A 17,687-nucleotide genomic window follows, 5' to 3' on the forward strand; every position below is an offset into this window, starting at 1 on the left:
TTTATAATATAATATTATTCATCTTTATACCAATGTGATTTACAAAATTTATTTTTGGAACAATTTACGTGATTTTAATGATTATTGTTAATAATATATAATATATTTATACATAATAATTATTGGTGTCATTAGTTGTATGAAATAATCATTTGTGGTAAACTACTGCGATACCAATAAATGATTAGGTAATTTTTAATTGTATTTATTATTTTAACCAGTAAAATATAGTTACAATATATTAAAACCACTTTTAATTATTTTAGTTTACCAAATTTTTTTTTTATGAAATTATGTTTAGCTTAGAAATGTATTAAGATATATTATGACAAAAAAAAGCTAAAACAAAAATATTAAAACACTATAATATTCAATGGTTTAGTTATCATCATTGTATTGGTTTTTTTTTTTTTGAACCTGTAACTATTTTAAAGTTTGCTTCAAATGTTTGATATATAATTTAGATAACAGTATCCAAAATCTAGTCTTTATATGAGTAACATATATGATGATAATCTCCCTACTAATTAAATATAATTTATTTTAAGCAAACATAAGCTATGCTACGAAAGGGGGCAAAACGGTTAATACTGACGAATTCAAGTTAAAAATTTATAATTAACCAAACTCAGTTTTCGTCTAAAACAATGCATCACGTCGGAGGCTTAAGTCAATATTAAACCCTGTTATTTACAGAGTGGTTTCACTGCAACACTTACGTGAAACTCGAAAACACAGTTTTGAAACCGGTTAAAAGTTCAAGAGGGAGAGGGTTAATTTGGTAATACCAGTAGACAATATTTATATATTTTGACAAGAAAATTATTAGTTGTCCTATAGATGTATACATAACTGGAGTAGGCGAGTAGCTTGTCGAATTTATATTTTGCAATACGGTATAGTGTCCACAGTCCACACCAATGATAATTGATAATTTTTAAAAAAAATACTTTGTATGGTAAGTATACTGTATATTTTAATTACCTAAGTGAACACAAATTAGTGATTAGGTAAGTAGATACATACTGACATTGATTTAACATTATGAAATATATTTCAGATTTCTCATATTATAATAAGTAAAAGTACATACTTGGGCGATTCATTTATAATTATTATAACCGTCTACCACAATATAATATATTAACATAATATATATATGTATGTATGTATAAATATGTGTATTAATACATTAGTCATTCAATTATTTTAATATAACAATTAATAATACATAATAATACAATAATATCTATTTGGTTTTTGTAGCGTGGGCGTGTAAAGACACGTCGTTGAAAGAGTTAAAATTAGTTTTAAAATTGAAATCTTGCTGTAAATCTTATTTAAATATTTTAGAAACCGAAACTGTTGTTTTGATAAAACATTTTTTCTATAAATAACATAGTATTTTCATCATTTATAAATTTTTTTATGAAAAATTAGTTTTGATTAGTTATACAACCATTTTGCCAGTTTCGTATAAATGGGTTGCAGATATGGTTGCAAATTCACCCAAAATGAGCTGATATATAAAGGTTTTACCTACTGATAATAATTTTGAATGTATAAATAACTAACAAGTTATTATTCTCCAATAATAATAGATATTAGCTTACATTTTGGAATCACGAAATTCAGCCAAAATTTTGTTATATACCTAGGTGCAGCTTTCTACTTACAGCTGTGGAACATGGAAGACTAAAAGATTGTTTTAAACTAAATATAATTGTTACTGACAACTTAATCAATAAAAATATATAAAATTCAGTAAATAAGGTAAGCATTGGTGCTCTTCGACATCTAGGACGCATTTAGTAGGCAATCAGAGCATATATAAATATTACCTATAGGTAGATAAAATACTAAACTTATCCATAACCTTTGGTATATATGTGGTGAACACGAATTTATTCTTAAAGTAAGCTTCATAATATTTTATAATACTCTTTATTTTGCTAAATTGAATTTATAGTTTGTGTGGAATAATTTACGCCTGATTCTGACGACAAGACTATAACTCATTGAATAATTGCCATATCTCATCCATCTACTTTCATTCGAATTAAAGCCGCATTGGTTCCCGTTAAGTTTTAACCAATTACTCACATTATACAATTTTAGTTATTATAATCTGTTTTGGGTGTTAAAACACATTCTATCGGCAGTATTTATGCAAATAATATAGGTATCATAATATGGCATATGACATATTAATATGATTAAAATTTCTACAAAATATGTTATGGCACATGGTTAAAGGTTCTATTTAATATTTGATGTTATTAATATGGAGATAGACGAATTCAATGGATTGTGTATAAAGCCTCTCACTTCCTACACGATGTATCTAAATATAAAATGAAGACATACCCTAAAAAAAATCCTGGTATATATCCAAAATAGTTCTACCAATTATTTTCAATTTGTATCAAGGTAGGAAATTTGTATCTATGTTTCTGTCATCTTTAACTTACAAAAGCAAAGCAATACAGTAGTATTGACTATTGTTGTGAATTGTAGATTTAATTTATGTCAATCGAGGTGTAAACAATTTCAACAGATGGTGTCTTTACTGGATTAAAATAAAAAGATGTCTCACATTTAAACGGGAATTAACTTAGCTTACTTTTTATAATGTCTAATTCGAAACTGGAACCAAAACAGCCAATTGAAAATCAATTAATTGACTACCGAATTTAAACGCACTTAAATTGTATATTCGAACATTTTGAGGTGGAATTTACTGCCTACTCATATCGTACACAATTTACATGGATCTGTGAATACCTATTTTATAACGAAACTGGTAAATACTTTATGACGGTACTGAAATATTGAAGAGCTTGGGAACCGAACTGCAGGAATCGAAAACGACTCAGTCCCCTGAAGCGATCTCACCGAATATCTAATAACTCATAATAATATTATCGGTTATATTATAATATATTAAAGTGTTTTGTGGCACGGTGGTGAAGGACGTGGGGCGGACCACACCTCTTTCACATGTATGACGGTTTGATCTTGTACGACCGTTTCCAGATCTCACACAGGCACACGGTCGAGTGGAACCTGTAGAATATGGCCAGTGGCATGGACACGTGCGTGATTATGGTCCACGCCCACAGGCCATAGAAATGGAGCTGTATGGGATGCGAGTCAGCCCTGGACTTCTCCAGCGTGTTGATGGCCCACATGGCCAGGTTGCTGACCAGCAAGAACGTGACGATCTCTCGGCCGGGCTTTTTGCGTATCTGGTCGGGAGTGACGCATGACCGCCGAGACGCGTCCAGTATGAACACCGTCTGACAAAACGTCTGCACCAGCGACGCGGACGCCGTGATCAGCACCAGAATCGTGTTGTTCTCCTCTGTGAAGTGACCGCTGATTATCGTGAATGTACTGTATATGAACGTGCCCGTCTGTGCGCCCACCAGCAGTATGTTGTCCAGCTCAAGATTCCGCAGTCCATCGAACTTTAGCTGCCTGACCTGTGGTTGTGTAGGACACATAAGTGTTAAACGATAGGAACATGATTATTAACATTATCATAATCATAATCACAAGGCCAGATGACGGGGAAATTAAGAGCCTCGGACCACATTGATTAGGGAACACTGGGCTCAAAATATTCGTTCAGTACGGTTAGGTTACCATTTACCCATTTTAATATTATTCTATATTAAATATCATACTATAGAAAATACAAAATCCAAATACATATTTTAATAATAAACATGTATTTTTATCTATTATTAAACATTTTTTATTTTTACTTCAGTACCTATAAACGTTGAGTGTTATTTTCCTACATTTATTGATATTTCCATCGTTTAAGTAATTTTCACAATTTAAAACTAACAACTTCTTATAAGTATAGTTATTATAAATTACAAAATAAAAAAATTTTAATATACTAGCTGCTTACATCTCTATAAACATCTACTTTTACATTAAATTCTACTATTTCTCCACATACACTCTTCACTCTTTTTCTTCTCATCCACTACAATATCTTTCTTGAAACACTATTTCTTGCAATTTCCATATCTATACACAATACCTATACGGCTATACATTATACGTCTATACACAAATGCCTTTTTTTCACTCTCCACAATCTGCCCTATACATAACATTTTTTATCTTGTTGGTATAAACCCAAATTGGTTCTTTGAAATCATAGTCTTACTTCTTATCCTTTTTTAAATAACTTTTTCTCAAATCATCATACTAGGACTCACATCGATTATAAACGAACTCTGAACAAAAAAAAAGAATTATTATCATTTAGCAACTATTTAACCTAACTTTTGAAATCAAAAATATTATTATGATATTATAGTATTGTTAATAAAAAACAAAAAGTTAAGTTATTTTTTTATGTTTTTAAGTTTTCAATACGTGCCTAATAAAGATTTTTCACTGCATATTTAAGTATTTTTAAGAATATGGCGGCATTATTCATACGCAAATCAAGTGTTTTTTAGTAAATTAACTTATGCGAGCCCTTAGCGAATTGAAAATTAACACTGAAAAATGTTCAGCAAGTTATTAAAATCTGGTGAGATATTGTCATTATTGGGGGACTTAATCTAACCCGAAAACATAATAATATTGTCATACGGACCTGCATCATGCCGACAATGGTGGCCAGAGTGGTCATACCGTACAGTGACAGCTCGCAGACATTCACCTCCATGACGGCAAACGTGATGAGCTCCGGGCGGGAAATAAGCACGAAGAACAGTATTAGAGAGATGATGGTGAGCACCAAGAATAGTATGCCGACGAACAAGCCTTTGTGCGCCTGTGCGCAATCCACCGAGTAATAGTGCGGTGACTTCCGGTAGTGAGTGATTTGCGCCAGGTTTTCACACCGTTCCGCCTTCCGTTGCCGGTACACGTCAGCATGCACCCGGCTGATGTTCTTCCACATCACGTACAGTATGGCGGCGCATATCAGGCTGTACTCAATCGTGCACGGAAACAGGAACGGGCTGGCGTTCTGCACCAGCGACCCGATTATGTTCGTCCGGCGGCACTCGTAAATGTGATGGGGTCCCGTGTTGATGCTGCGCCGCAGCCGGTCGGCCACCGACGACATGGCCGAAGCCGGTGACTGGGTCGTCGTGGTCGTCCACTTTTTGAACACTGCACACACAACACAAATTTATGCTCAAAGATGATTTATAAATAAATTATTATGAACGTATAAGTCCCCCCCCTCCTATTTGCGCCAATGGTCAGGCGGTAATATCAGGTGAATAATGTATAGGTATAACACAAATTGGAAATTAAAAAAAATGACAGCTTGAGTATTCAATAATTCATTATATAACGGAAAATCAGCGAGGAGTGGCTCTCCTCTCTGCATCCCTTCGATTACTTGATCCTAAATACTAAGAGGACACCAATAATCTGCTTGTTAAGGGGCCTTATATAGGCAATTTTAATACAATTTTTAATTTAAATACATTTAATGATATTATAAGAAAACACTAATTTATTCAGATTTACTGTTCTATACCTATCAGTTCTAACGGGTAAACCGTTTGTTTGGGCTTACGTGAAAAATGATTTGGTTGTTTGTCGACACCGATGGAATTGTCCGCCGGATTGTAAAAAGTTAGTATTTCGTGTTTGGTTTCCTGAACGAGTACATTGAGCCATACTGACAGATTAGTGCCGATCATGTGCATGAGTCCAAACTTTGCCAAAACTCGGTGCCGCGTCACTCTCATTTGTTGCTGCAATGAGGAAACCGACGAACAGGTTGAATACATAATACCAAAACATAATTTGTAATTATTTTATTTTCTAAGCTAAATTACAAAATATACAGTCTTAATTTAACTTTTGAGTACGCATAAAATATTTGGGTTCCATAGTAGGTATTTTATAGTTATATTTATTTATACATTTGTTTTTAAGTAGAATCAAAATAATCATTTTTCTTTTATGTTATTATACATACTTTGTATTTTATTTTTATAATTATAGTAAGTTTTTCATTTTATAATTATTTGAAATTTTACTTAGAAAATTAAATTTAAAAAATGAGTATTAAAGCATATTTGGATATTCATTGATTATTTTTGCACATTTTTCACATTTTTAAGTGTACGTATTTTGTTGTTAGTATTAGCTTAATACTTACACTTTTTTTATCCTAAAAAACTTAATTTTAGTCAAAAATAATTGTGTTCCATTTGAAAGAAATATTAGTGAATAGTAAATACTACATTTTTTCAATCTTTCATGTTCTAATGAAGGACTATCAAAATATCTACAAGTACTACACAATTGTGCTGTGTATGATGTTTGATTGATATATGAATATGCAAGTCATAGTAAGTTATCAATAACATTAATTTTCAAATCATACCTATTTTTTTAAATTATTCTTAGATTTGTTTTAAGACATTGCCCTATAGTTCATATTATAGCAATCTACACATTTTAACCCGACCATTACAATTAATTGTAATTATTAATAAATACTAATTCAACTTACATAACTCCTTAACGAAATAGATACATTTGTAGCAGGCACATACCTACACTTTACTCGATTGTTAATACCTATTTGTGGAATGATTACATGAGTAAGTACCTACCATTGAGTATATATTGTATATTTGTATACAATTTTTATACTCAATACTATTATTAAAATATCATTAAGAATAATTAATATTGTTTTTATTTATTAATAGGTATATATGTGATACGATTTCAGTATTGAAATTTCAGTTTAGTAATGTAGTATACCTATGCGAGTTTTTTTTTAAATTATATAATTGATAAAAGTATTGCTCCATCTATCTTTCACAACCATAAATCTTACCTCGTCATTCAAAAATATAAAGTACATCTGAATAAATATGAATGCCATTCTTGTTGCCGGGGTGAGCACCAGAAGCACATTGTGACATTTCGTCGCGGGTTCAAGTTCAAAGTATTGACCAAATTCAAGCCCGGAATAAATCATACTACCTATGCCGAAAGCTGGAAACAAAAATAATCAAAAATATAAATATTTTATTAAGCTCATACTATAGTATTATTATTTATTATTATGAATAATGTCTTATAAAATTCACATCAGTACCTATGACATTGACTTCGACTTTTAAAATATATCAAAACCAAAATATCTAAATGTTTTCTAAAAGTCCGAAACAAAACAGTAATCAACATTTTTGAATAGTACGTTCCCAACATTTAATATGGTAGAATTGGTAGATACCTACTATGGTTATCTAGATGATACCTACGTAGATAATACACAGTGTAGTTGCATAATAATTATAAGTTGAATAACAAAATACTTTTTTTGCAGACAAATAACTAGAAAAAATTGTGGGTAGATGATAGTTTTATAAATCTGTACACAGTTTAATTATTAGAGAAGTATTTAGCTGCATCGATTTAAGAAAATAATATTTTTCTTCTTTCATGATAGCATTTTTAAAATATAGAATGACTATATTATTATGTAATTAATAGTAGGTACTTACATCGAAAAATTAACTTACGAAAACTACTGATTAATTATTTAATAAATATGCCCAATATTGTAATTTGTTTAATGTAGGTATTGTGAATTTTTATAACTGGTGAAAAGGGGTACAAAAACATGATATTATGACCAATGGTTAAATTTTATGAATGATAATTATAGCATAGGTAATATTATAGCATATTTTATTAATATGTTCAACCAACCCACAGCGCCCATTCTCAGATAGAAACTTCCGTAATGCTGGAAAGTAGAAGGCAACACAAGGTGAGACGATTGTCTTCGGGTTCTCGGGTTGTAAGACGTCCAATAGTCCATTTCAACGCCACCGGTGTTTGTGAAGTCGTCGTTGTCTTCGTAATATTCCGAGTCACCGTCGCTGTTTCCCGAACCATCTTCGGATAACGAATCGCTAACTGAATTATCTATATAAACACGACACGTGTGTCACGATAACAGTAATTAAATCAACTGATTTCAATTATATACACTGAAACTTCCTCTAACAGACAACTTTGGGAACCCACTACAAACTTTCTATTACAGAATAGCAAACAAAATTTCAGTGACCAAGATTGTCTCTTATTTAGACATTTCATTGTATATATTTCAACACGATTGATAAGTATTAACAACGCATGTAATATTATGTTTGGCTAAATTAGGTTTTACCGCGAAATATTTTCATTACTTACTAAAATTATTGTTGACTGGTGTCATTGTGGGCTTGCCTTTGAGGAGCATAGCGTACATGTAAAAAAGAAACGCCATACTTCCGAAATAAAGGTATAAGTAATAACCCTGAAGACAAAAAATAAAATAGCAGTAATACGTGGGCAGTATAAAAGAAATGATAATAAAAGATAAGTCAATAGTAAACGTTACCTCGTAAAATGAATGAGGAATGTGTGTAGATATCACTTCAGACATCGGGAAAGCTATGCCCATGACGACCAACAGTTTACCGTAGAGAGCAGATAGAGTTGTAGCAAGAGCTTGCCTATAAGTTTGAATAAAATATATATTACTCAAAGTGTATTAAAGCTATAAAAATAATAGACCAAATTCACTTTGTAATCGATTCCAAATAGTGCTTAAATTCTAGAAGAAAAATTAATTTTCATGAAATTTATAAATTTGTAGCTACAAAATAATTTGAATATTTTTGAGATTTTGAAGAATTTTGTCATAAAAAATATTTTAAATGCTTATAAAAAAAAATGTACATTATTTATTATTATTATGTATATTATATCTAAAATATTTTTTTAGACTTTTTTTATAACAACTTATGAGAAACACTTTATTACATTTTCAAGTATTTCGGCTCAACAAAAAATAATGTCTATACCTGCAAAATAAAATTTAAAAAAATTGAAAATTGATATAAATAGTTCAATATGTGTCAACATATTTTGAAAATTTCATCATGCATAGAAAATGATAAAATAAACAATTCTCAAAAATTTCAATTATTTTCTTAATTTTTGTTATTCGTTTTTGAACTGCAATAAAAAAAGAAAATCGTTCCATGAGAATTTGTTAATTTACAGATAAAAATAACTACAAACGCTCATGAAATAGTAGATCGACTTTTCAAGTAAATTTTTTTGTTTAAATTAGAATTATGTATAATAGGAATCTTGTATTCAGTTTTTACAACTGACTCAAAACAACTAGTTCAAAATAATTTGCAAATTTTCGTGATTTTGACGACTTCTTGTTAAAATTCAAACAACAGATGATCGTTAAAAATATTGTGGATTTTCGCTCAACCTTTTTTTTAAATTTTTATTAACAACAACTTTTGAGAATTTATTAAATGTTCAAGTATTTTGACCGAGCAAACAATTTTTATCAACAACTTAAAAAAAAAACTAATGAACATTTTCTATACCTTTATATTATAGCTCAACAGGATTCAAAATATTTTGGAAATTTAATGATTCACAGAAAATGTTAATAATGAACATTCGGAGAAAACGTTTAATATTTATGGTTTTTGGTGTTTTAGTTACACCATAAAATAACTCTATCTGTTTTGTCAAAAACTGGTCTGGAGTAAAAACCAATGTTTTTTAATTTTAATTTTAATTTTTCCAAGCGTTTTAGACAAATTAAATATACTTACAATGCTCATCTTTTTGCATAAAATATAATTTAAAAAAGTGTAAGATGTCTTAGTATATTCAATATTATAAGGTATAGTACTATAGTCGAATTTCAGAAACTGGAATCTCAAGGGAACACAAATTCTACTTATGTATTTTTCGAGTTATATTCCTCAAAAACAACTTAAAAACGAAATATACTCACGCTCCCATTTTTCTCCAGGTATTATGTAGCTCTTCAATTGTCGATTCCCTTTTCATTTGATGAGGTAATTTTTTTACGGAAGTGCTCAGTGTGGACAAATGCTTTACTGTTGGCATCCTAATCAAAATAAAACAATGTGTTAATAATTGTTCTATTGACTGCTATTGTATACTAGCTAGTACCTAGCTAGCTTTAATGAAGTTTGCAAAATCAAATGAATGAACCATATTGTATATGTCAATTGAGGAAAAAATTACTTATTTAAAATATTGCGTATCGAAAGAGTAGAAAATGTACTTTAAATTTTAATAAACCTTAACTGTCGGTAAATTTAAATGGAAAATCGTGCAATTTATAATTATATAATATAATGGTGATATGTATTATAAAAAGTTATATATGTATTGAAAGTGTCTAATTTAACTTTAATTAGATAGGTAAAGTTGAGTTTATTGTCACACATTAGATCAGATCATCATACATTGTTTATAGTGCAATTAATCGTCCTTATATAATATTATAATATAATAATCTAATGATGGTTATACCTTATACATCTATGGGCTCACTGCTATAAATTTACCTAGATGAGTACTTGGGAACAAACAAAAATGGCAAAATAACATAGTATATAAAATGTGTTTACAACAAAACATTGTTAACTATATCATCCATTATACTTTTATGTTTGACCTAATAATATTATTACCGAAATTGTGTGTTTTCTAAATCATTTCAAAATACAAAGAGATTTTTATTACACTTCACAGTTGTTTTAATGACAAAAATTAATATTTTCGCACTACAAACTGGGTTGATAAAAATTGATTAAATTACGATGGATTGACTTGTGCCAGATCTAAACATGATAAATTGTACATAGTTTCCTTGTGGGCAACTCTTAAATCATAGATTTAATATTTGGCGATTGGTTGAACGGAACTCGACAGTTAAACCATAATATTATGACATTATATACTTACTCGAATAGTACAGAATTTGGCCTTGGTAAAGTTTCATCCTTGTTTGGTGTGAATTCATTTGGGGGAGTAGAACTCGTGACCTTTGCACTAATTAATGAAGGCGAAATGTCTGTACCAGTAGGTTTATTAGACCCTTCACTGGTCCAACTTTCCATCAATGCATACAACAAATTATTGTTAATATTACTAAATATACAATTATATAATATTCATGTTTGATAATAATACGAAAATATAATGGTAAATTATTAAATTACTAGAAATTAATTGAAACTTTAAAAGTTGTTCACGAATATTTGTTAATAGATTGCACTGTTACTGTACATTTACTATGTCTATGTGTCTAAACCTATTTATTTTTGAGTGGTAATATTGTATAATGTTATGTTTTTAATCATATTAATAGAAAACTTAAAATACCATTAATTAATAAAATCAACAAGTAGCTTTTCTGTTTTTTTTTTCGGATAGTGGCAATTACAAAGCTAAGAATATTCTTAAAATAATTTGTCAACAATTATTATAATACTATATAATATTGACCATAATATATTTTTTTAAACATAGTTTTTATTACACAGAGCTGAACAATAATCTTTAATGATGACATAAGTTTCAATAATAAGATTAAAATATTGAGTGAAGAGACCTCCCGAAGGAGGTAGATACGTCGTCATAAAATATTAGTAATAACTAATAATAAATGGACGGCTCAGGGATCACAGTTCACCAATAAACATTTTTTGAGGACCATTTTATAAATTCAGAAACTTTTCTATAGAGCTATCACAATTCAATGTATATATTTATTCAAAGAAAATCAAATGAAAAATTAAAATGAACGAAAGCTTCATTTAATTTACCATCAAAATAAATACTTAAAAAATTAATGTCTTGGACCATATAAAGTTCGTCCGTGGACCTGCACCATTATAACTAATACTAATCGACATTTTTTTGTAATATTTTTGGATAAGCAGATTGTAATACGCACCCCCTGATAGTCTTTTTTTAGGACTTCCTCAAATAGTTGAAGATGATGGTTGGGTGACACGAGGGTTGGAATTGTAAGTTAATCGGTTAGTAAAGCACTTATACCTAATGTTACTTTGCTGGAATCAATATAATCTCAAGCTAGACAATGGAGTTGAAAACTAATTAATTATATTGAAATAAGTAGGTATCAAAAAGTTTAATATTGCATTTTCCAAACCTATTTTCTACCAGCCTACAAATAATCGTTACAATAAAAAATAATTTTCAGAAAAAAAAAATTGTTGAACCGATGTATCTACTTTGTACAAGAGTCTTATTAAAATTTAAATGCCACATTAATGTCCCGAGTGCATTTAATGACGTCCATGGAAAAAATAAACACAATACACGTACACCGGATGTATTTAGCACAACCACTAACTGGTTTTTATTCACTTATTATTCGTTAACGGTTTGTGTCAAAAATGCACTTGTCAAACAATACACATACTATCACAGTCATTGATTATTTTGTAATAAAAATTGTACCTATTAATTGCACATTATTATACTGTAAAAATCAGTTGTCTATACACTTGTTCACATAACTAAAATACTGTTACAAAATGTATTATTAATATTTAATAGTAATCTATTTGCATTCATTCGGTGTGTCGGTGGATGTTTAGATATACTATAAATTTATTAGATACATAAATGAATTTCACTAATGTATTGCGCTACTTATGGTAATTTCCCGTTAGTATTTATAAACTTATTTTGATTTTTAAGTTATGAAATCATATAAATATTAACGATCACATTTAATTATTTTATTAAGTATAGGTAACCAAGTATTTTAAAAAGTCAACCACACAATTTTAGAGATAACACCTATACTCTTCTTTGAAAGTTTGAACAGTTTTAGAAGTAAGTGTTCTCTTTGGAAATTATTTGAAAACATGTCGATGCACAACAATACCAACTGTAACATCAGCAAAGAACAGATAACATTTTTTTTCCGAAAAATTATAAACCGGTGCAGTTCAACAAATATTTATGTCGATTTCTTTATACTTGACTTCAGACAATATTGTTTTTATTTTCAAATAATAGGAACAATACTTAATATCTACACCATTTGCAAGTTCGTTGTGTACCTATATTGTATTAAATATAACCTGAGATTTTTATATCATATATATATATATATTATAATAGCTATCAAAAGTGTTGTGGCGATTCTAAAGTTAAAACTATTTATATTGCTCTCTGGTCGTTCCTTTATTATAATTTTATTTTCAGCGCATATTTTTATCCAAGACGAATGAAAAATACCTAATAACTATTACCGTATTCATTCACCTTACGTCGTGATTAAAAAACACCGTTCAAAACATACAGCAGAGTTCATTACAGCAAATGCCGGAAGTTAACACATTTGCATATTTCAGGCTATACGAGGTTGATAGTAGCCTGACAAAATACAAATGACTATTAATCGATTGCAAATTTGACCATAATTCATAACGTCATACTATATTATTATACCTACTGGTTATTTCATTTTAAATAAAAATTACAGAATATTATGAAAAGGTTTTTGTCGTTTCTATTCTGAACAAATAATGTGAGTGCATCATATATTTATGTAATAATAATAAGTACCTAGTAACTACATACAACGGTAATACAGAAGATAACGATTGTATACGAACAAATCGAGCAATGGTTAATAATGTTCAAAACAAATATAATACCAATACTTATATAATATATTATGTTAATATTAATATTTAATACCAAATATCATGAATTATACAATATAATGTAGATTTTAAACGTGTATTATAACTTTCAAAATAGATATATACGTGTACTGTCAAAGTAAATTTAATTATTATACAATACTATGTATCATAGTAATTTTTTTAATCATAATTTTAAGTTACCAACCTAAGGGGTACTTATACATCACCCATTATGTTTGAGTACATAAATAAATTACATAGAATTTATTGATTTGCTAGAGTAAATCATCATTATTAAGTCATCGCTGTTAGAATTAATCTAATATGATATACACCACAGGTGTTTTCGTAAACTTCATAATGAATGATGTAAAATTATAAAATTAAAAGAATATTATTTAGGTACAGTGGGCTGTATAAATAATTTCTTTATAATAATTTAAACCAATAAGAATATGTTTTAATAATATAAAAAAGACTTCCATATTCGTAATTTTGTAAGAATTCTTTGTAGTCTTATTACAAAAAAATCATCGAAATCCCACGTTTGTAAGCACAATTAAATAGCAAACGAATCTTTTAGGTTAAAAAGGTGGCGACTATACTGACTATAATATTATGTACTATACAAATCGCATTTATTATAATTTAAAAACATTGTAAGTAAAATATTTTATATTATCCATTTGAATATTATGCATAATTATAAGCCATTGATATGAAATTCGTAACAGCGACGACAATATTTTCGAAACTATTGGAAAAACATTTTTCGTCGAAAACTCGTCGGACACATGCGTTTTGGATAATATACAAAATGTAATATTATTCGATTACGATAATTCAGTCAAAAAGACATGATAAATCACATCGTAGTGTTTTTATAACATGCGTGTGAGTGCATTCACGAAATATTACTTGTACCTTACCTAACGTTTTCTTCGTCGGTCTTCATGACTGGAAAAACAGCAAAACCAAAACCAAAAACGGTAATTGACTGTCGATTCGTACCTACTATACGTATATACTATATTATTATTATATTAAATATAAATGATTTTTTTTTTTAAAGACCCAACAGTCAACAAACAATACTCACGATAATTGATTATCTAACAATATTATTATTATGATAATCGCGACATAGTTATATTGATATCGGTTACTTCTGTAATGTTCCACATTATTATTATTATATTACCTAAGCTGTACCGCGGGAACCGCATTCGCCCGAACGTACGAGACGGTGATGTGCAAACGATTCGCCGACGGGATGATAGCCCGCTAACACACACGCACGCGGCCTACACACGTAATAATAATAATAATAATAATAATAATAATACATTATTATTAAAACCAGTATTCAAACGAAAGGGGGGAGTTCCCCCACCCCCATCAAGCTTAGGTCCCTGCGGCGAAAAAAAATCTTCCTCTCCTCCGACCGGCGTAAATAAATAAATTGACGATTGCGCAAACAAGCGCGACAGTGCACTACCACGCCAAAGACAATGATATTATTATATTATATTATATTAAATACCTACTGTAACATAATTTATAGAGTTACCCGCGGAAGCCGACCGGAAGCGTCGGATGACGAAATAATTATGTCCGATACCCGTTATGACAATGGGCACGATGTGATCACACAAGCTCAACTAGGCGGAGGGGGAGGGGCGGTAGTATCCAAAAATTTGTAATAGCTCCCTCGAGATAAATTAATCTCTGAATTCGTATGTATTACATTCGAAATTAATAAATAATAATGCACATTGCACAGTCAAGTGCTGCACACGAGACGCACATATTCAATGCCAGTGCCGCGTCGACATCTATAGACATAGCTGGTAACTTAGCAGATAACTTCATAAGACATTTTGGAATATTGTTACTTGTTTGATGTTCTGTAAAGTGTATTTATATTTTATTGTCAACTCTCAAGTTACTAAATTTTTTACTGATCTACTCCGTTGCGGATAACTGCTGAGCACAGGCCGTGTTCAGTCAAAAACGAAAGTTCTTATAAATACCAGCGCACGGGGCCAATTCGGGCCTGGACTTAAGTATACAATGCAAACAACCTGACGTGAAATAAATATGTACATGGATAAACTGACCATTCATAGCGATGGTATTGATTTTAAAAGTTTTTCTATTTAAACTCACCGAGTCAGCATATATTTATTAAATATTTATGTACAAATGATTGTAATAAGACATTGCAGTGCAGGAGGAGACATTAAATAAACCATTTTCATTCGGTTTGATAAAAATGTACATCAAAACAAAACAAGAAATTTCGTCTGCTTTACGCATTGATTGCAGGTTTCGACTATTTCGAGTGTTCGACTTTCATCGTCATCTAGTATGGGTTACTGTAATAGTGTTATTTATGTGTTAAATTTGAAATCGAAGATAAATCATTGTATACCAGGGGCGATCCATTTAACATAAGATTAAAATAAATAAAAGTTTAGTAGTTTTTTTTTTAAATATTGTATACTTTAAAGCCGTTAAAAAGCAAGTCTCCAAAAAAATGTATTATTTTTTCTCGTTATCAGTTTTTAATGACGAAATGCATTTTTAATTCCTTACTCTAAAGCAGAACATTTTTTAAAAAAATATTTTGATGCATAAGTCATTATCATAGGTATCAAATTTTGGAGTAGTAGTTTATGAGTTATAAGTATTTAAAGTTTAGATGAGTATGGAGTGCACTAGTACAAATTGCAGGTACCTACACAGTAAAATATTAGTCCACTACCCAGCTCATGTAATCTTTAATTACATATAAACTGATTGTCCAAAATTTGATTGTTGTAGATCGAAATACTCCAAATAATTTTCTACAATAATTTGGAATATGAAATCAAAAGTGTATATTGTAATTCAAAATAGTAAAAATCATTTTTTCAAAAATGTAGATTAGTCATTATTACTTAAAATTATATAAGTACTCAAAAATAATAAAATAATATTTTCAAAAATGTTAGTACTTTCTGAAATAAAGAATGTCTTACTTTAAACGGATTACCCTAGGAAAAAACAGTTATTTCTTTATTGGATAGATTTAACTAAGTTTTGCCAAAAACTCATGGTATGAGTATAGGTTTGTAGTATGAAAATCGTAAAATTAGTATAGATATTTTGAGAATTTCATTGTATGTAGAAAATAATAATATAAATATTTGGTAAAAATTTCGTCCGTAAGGTTATTCATTTTTGAATATTACCACAGAAAAACAAAATTTATTTTATTGATAAGTGGATTTGTGTATTTATTCTCATTTACATACTGATTTTATGGTTTTCCCAATAATTAAGAAAAGTACTGTGACTTTCCTTCTTTAAAATCATTGAATATTCAGAGACTTAATAATATACAATTGTAATCTTTAGAAATAATAGCACTCATCAGAAAATAACCATCAGAAGTAGCACATAAAAGTATGAACCAATAGCCACTGTACAAAGTGTTTGAAAAAATAACTACACTCACACTATACTTAGATGAAAAAACATCGATCATTTCGTATCAAATTCATTGTATATCAGTCACAAACTTAAGTATAAACATATTTTATGTGTGCTCAATTATTGTTGTCTGCAGTGCCAAACGTCACATTGCATACAACCATTGATATAATAATTATAGCTCACGTACTGGCCACATTCTCTTCCTACGTAGGTACCTCTAATTTACAAATACCCAAACTTAAACACGACTAATCTAACCACAACATTGAAAATTTAAAAAAATACACTCACTTATTTTTACATTAACATTATTTATAATAGTTGACGTACCGTTACTGAGTAATTCACAAAGTTAAAACATTACATCGATATTCGACTTAAAAATGGATACTTTTTATTCGATTCAAACCGATTTCAACGATATAGTTTTCCGTAAATTATAGCAGTGTTGGAATAACAAAAAATGCTCAAAAAAATATTTTTTTTTAAATAACATTTTTCTATTTAATTTTACTATGTACCTATGTGATTTTCTTTTTTTAAATTTTCTGTTAATATCTTTAACTACTGTTAAAATAATCAAATTAATTTTACTGTTTGACTAGGTAAAATATTATCAAAAGTTCACATGATAGGTAGATATTGAAAATAAAACAATTAAAC

General features: G+C 29.3%; 1 protein-coding gene across 2 annotated transcripts; it reads right to left on the minus strand.

The window, feature by feature from the left end:
• Positions 1-2,738: 2,738 nt before the first annotated feature.
• On the minus strand, positions 2,739-14,844 carry LOC111035800 (otopetrin-2-like). 2 transcript variants are annotated; one of them, XM_022317580.1, is made up of 11 exons: positions 14,644-14,844; positions 14,474-14,558; positions 10,819-10,965; positions 9,836-9,952; positions 8,405-8,519; positions 8,215-8,320; positions 7,726-7,944; positions 6,845-7,005; positions 5,564-5,744; positions 4,625-5,148; positions 2,739-3,485 (listed from the first exon to the last, which is right to left on the minus strand). In XM_022317580.1, the coding sequence occupies exons 2-11, from the start codon at positions 14,497-14,499 to the stop codon at positions 2,997-2,999; spliced, it is 2,085 nt and encodes a 694-aa protein (XP_022173272.1). In that variant the 5' UTR covers positions 14,500-14,558; positions 14,644-14,844; the 3' UTR covers positions 2,739-2,996. The 2 variants fall into 2 exon arrangements, with proteins under 2 accessions (XP_022173272.1, XP_022173271.1); XM_022317579.1 differs by having other exon boundaries at positions 2,997-3,485; positions 14,474-14,555.
• Between the last annotated feature and the right edge of the window lie 2,843 nt (positions 14,845-17,687).

Source organism: Myzus persicae, unplaced genomic scaffold (genome assembly GCF_001856785.1).
Source record: "Myzus persicae strain clone G006 unplaced genomic scaffold, MPER_G0061.0, whole genome shotgun sequence".
In the NCBI taxonomy this organism is placed as follows: Eukaryota; Metazoa; Arthropoda; class Insecta; order Hemiptera; family Aphididae; genus Myzus; species Myzus persicae.

Bases quoted from the DNA above. Each gene is read 5' to 3' on its own strand.
- LOC111035800 (XM_022317580.1), bottom strand. From the start codon at position 14,499: ATGAAGACCGACGAAGAAAACGTTAG. The intron at 8,321-8,404 runs GTAACGTTTACT...TTTTGTCTTCAG, and splicing joins TTCCTCATTCATTTTACGAG to GGTTATTACTTATACCTTTA. The intron at 7,006-7,725 runs GTTGGTTGAACA...TTTTGTTTCCAG, and splicing joins TCTGAGAATGGGCGCTGTGG to CTTTCGGCATAGGTAGTATG.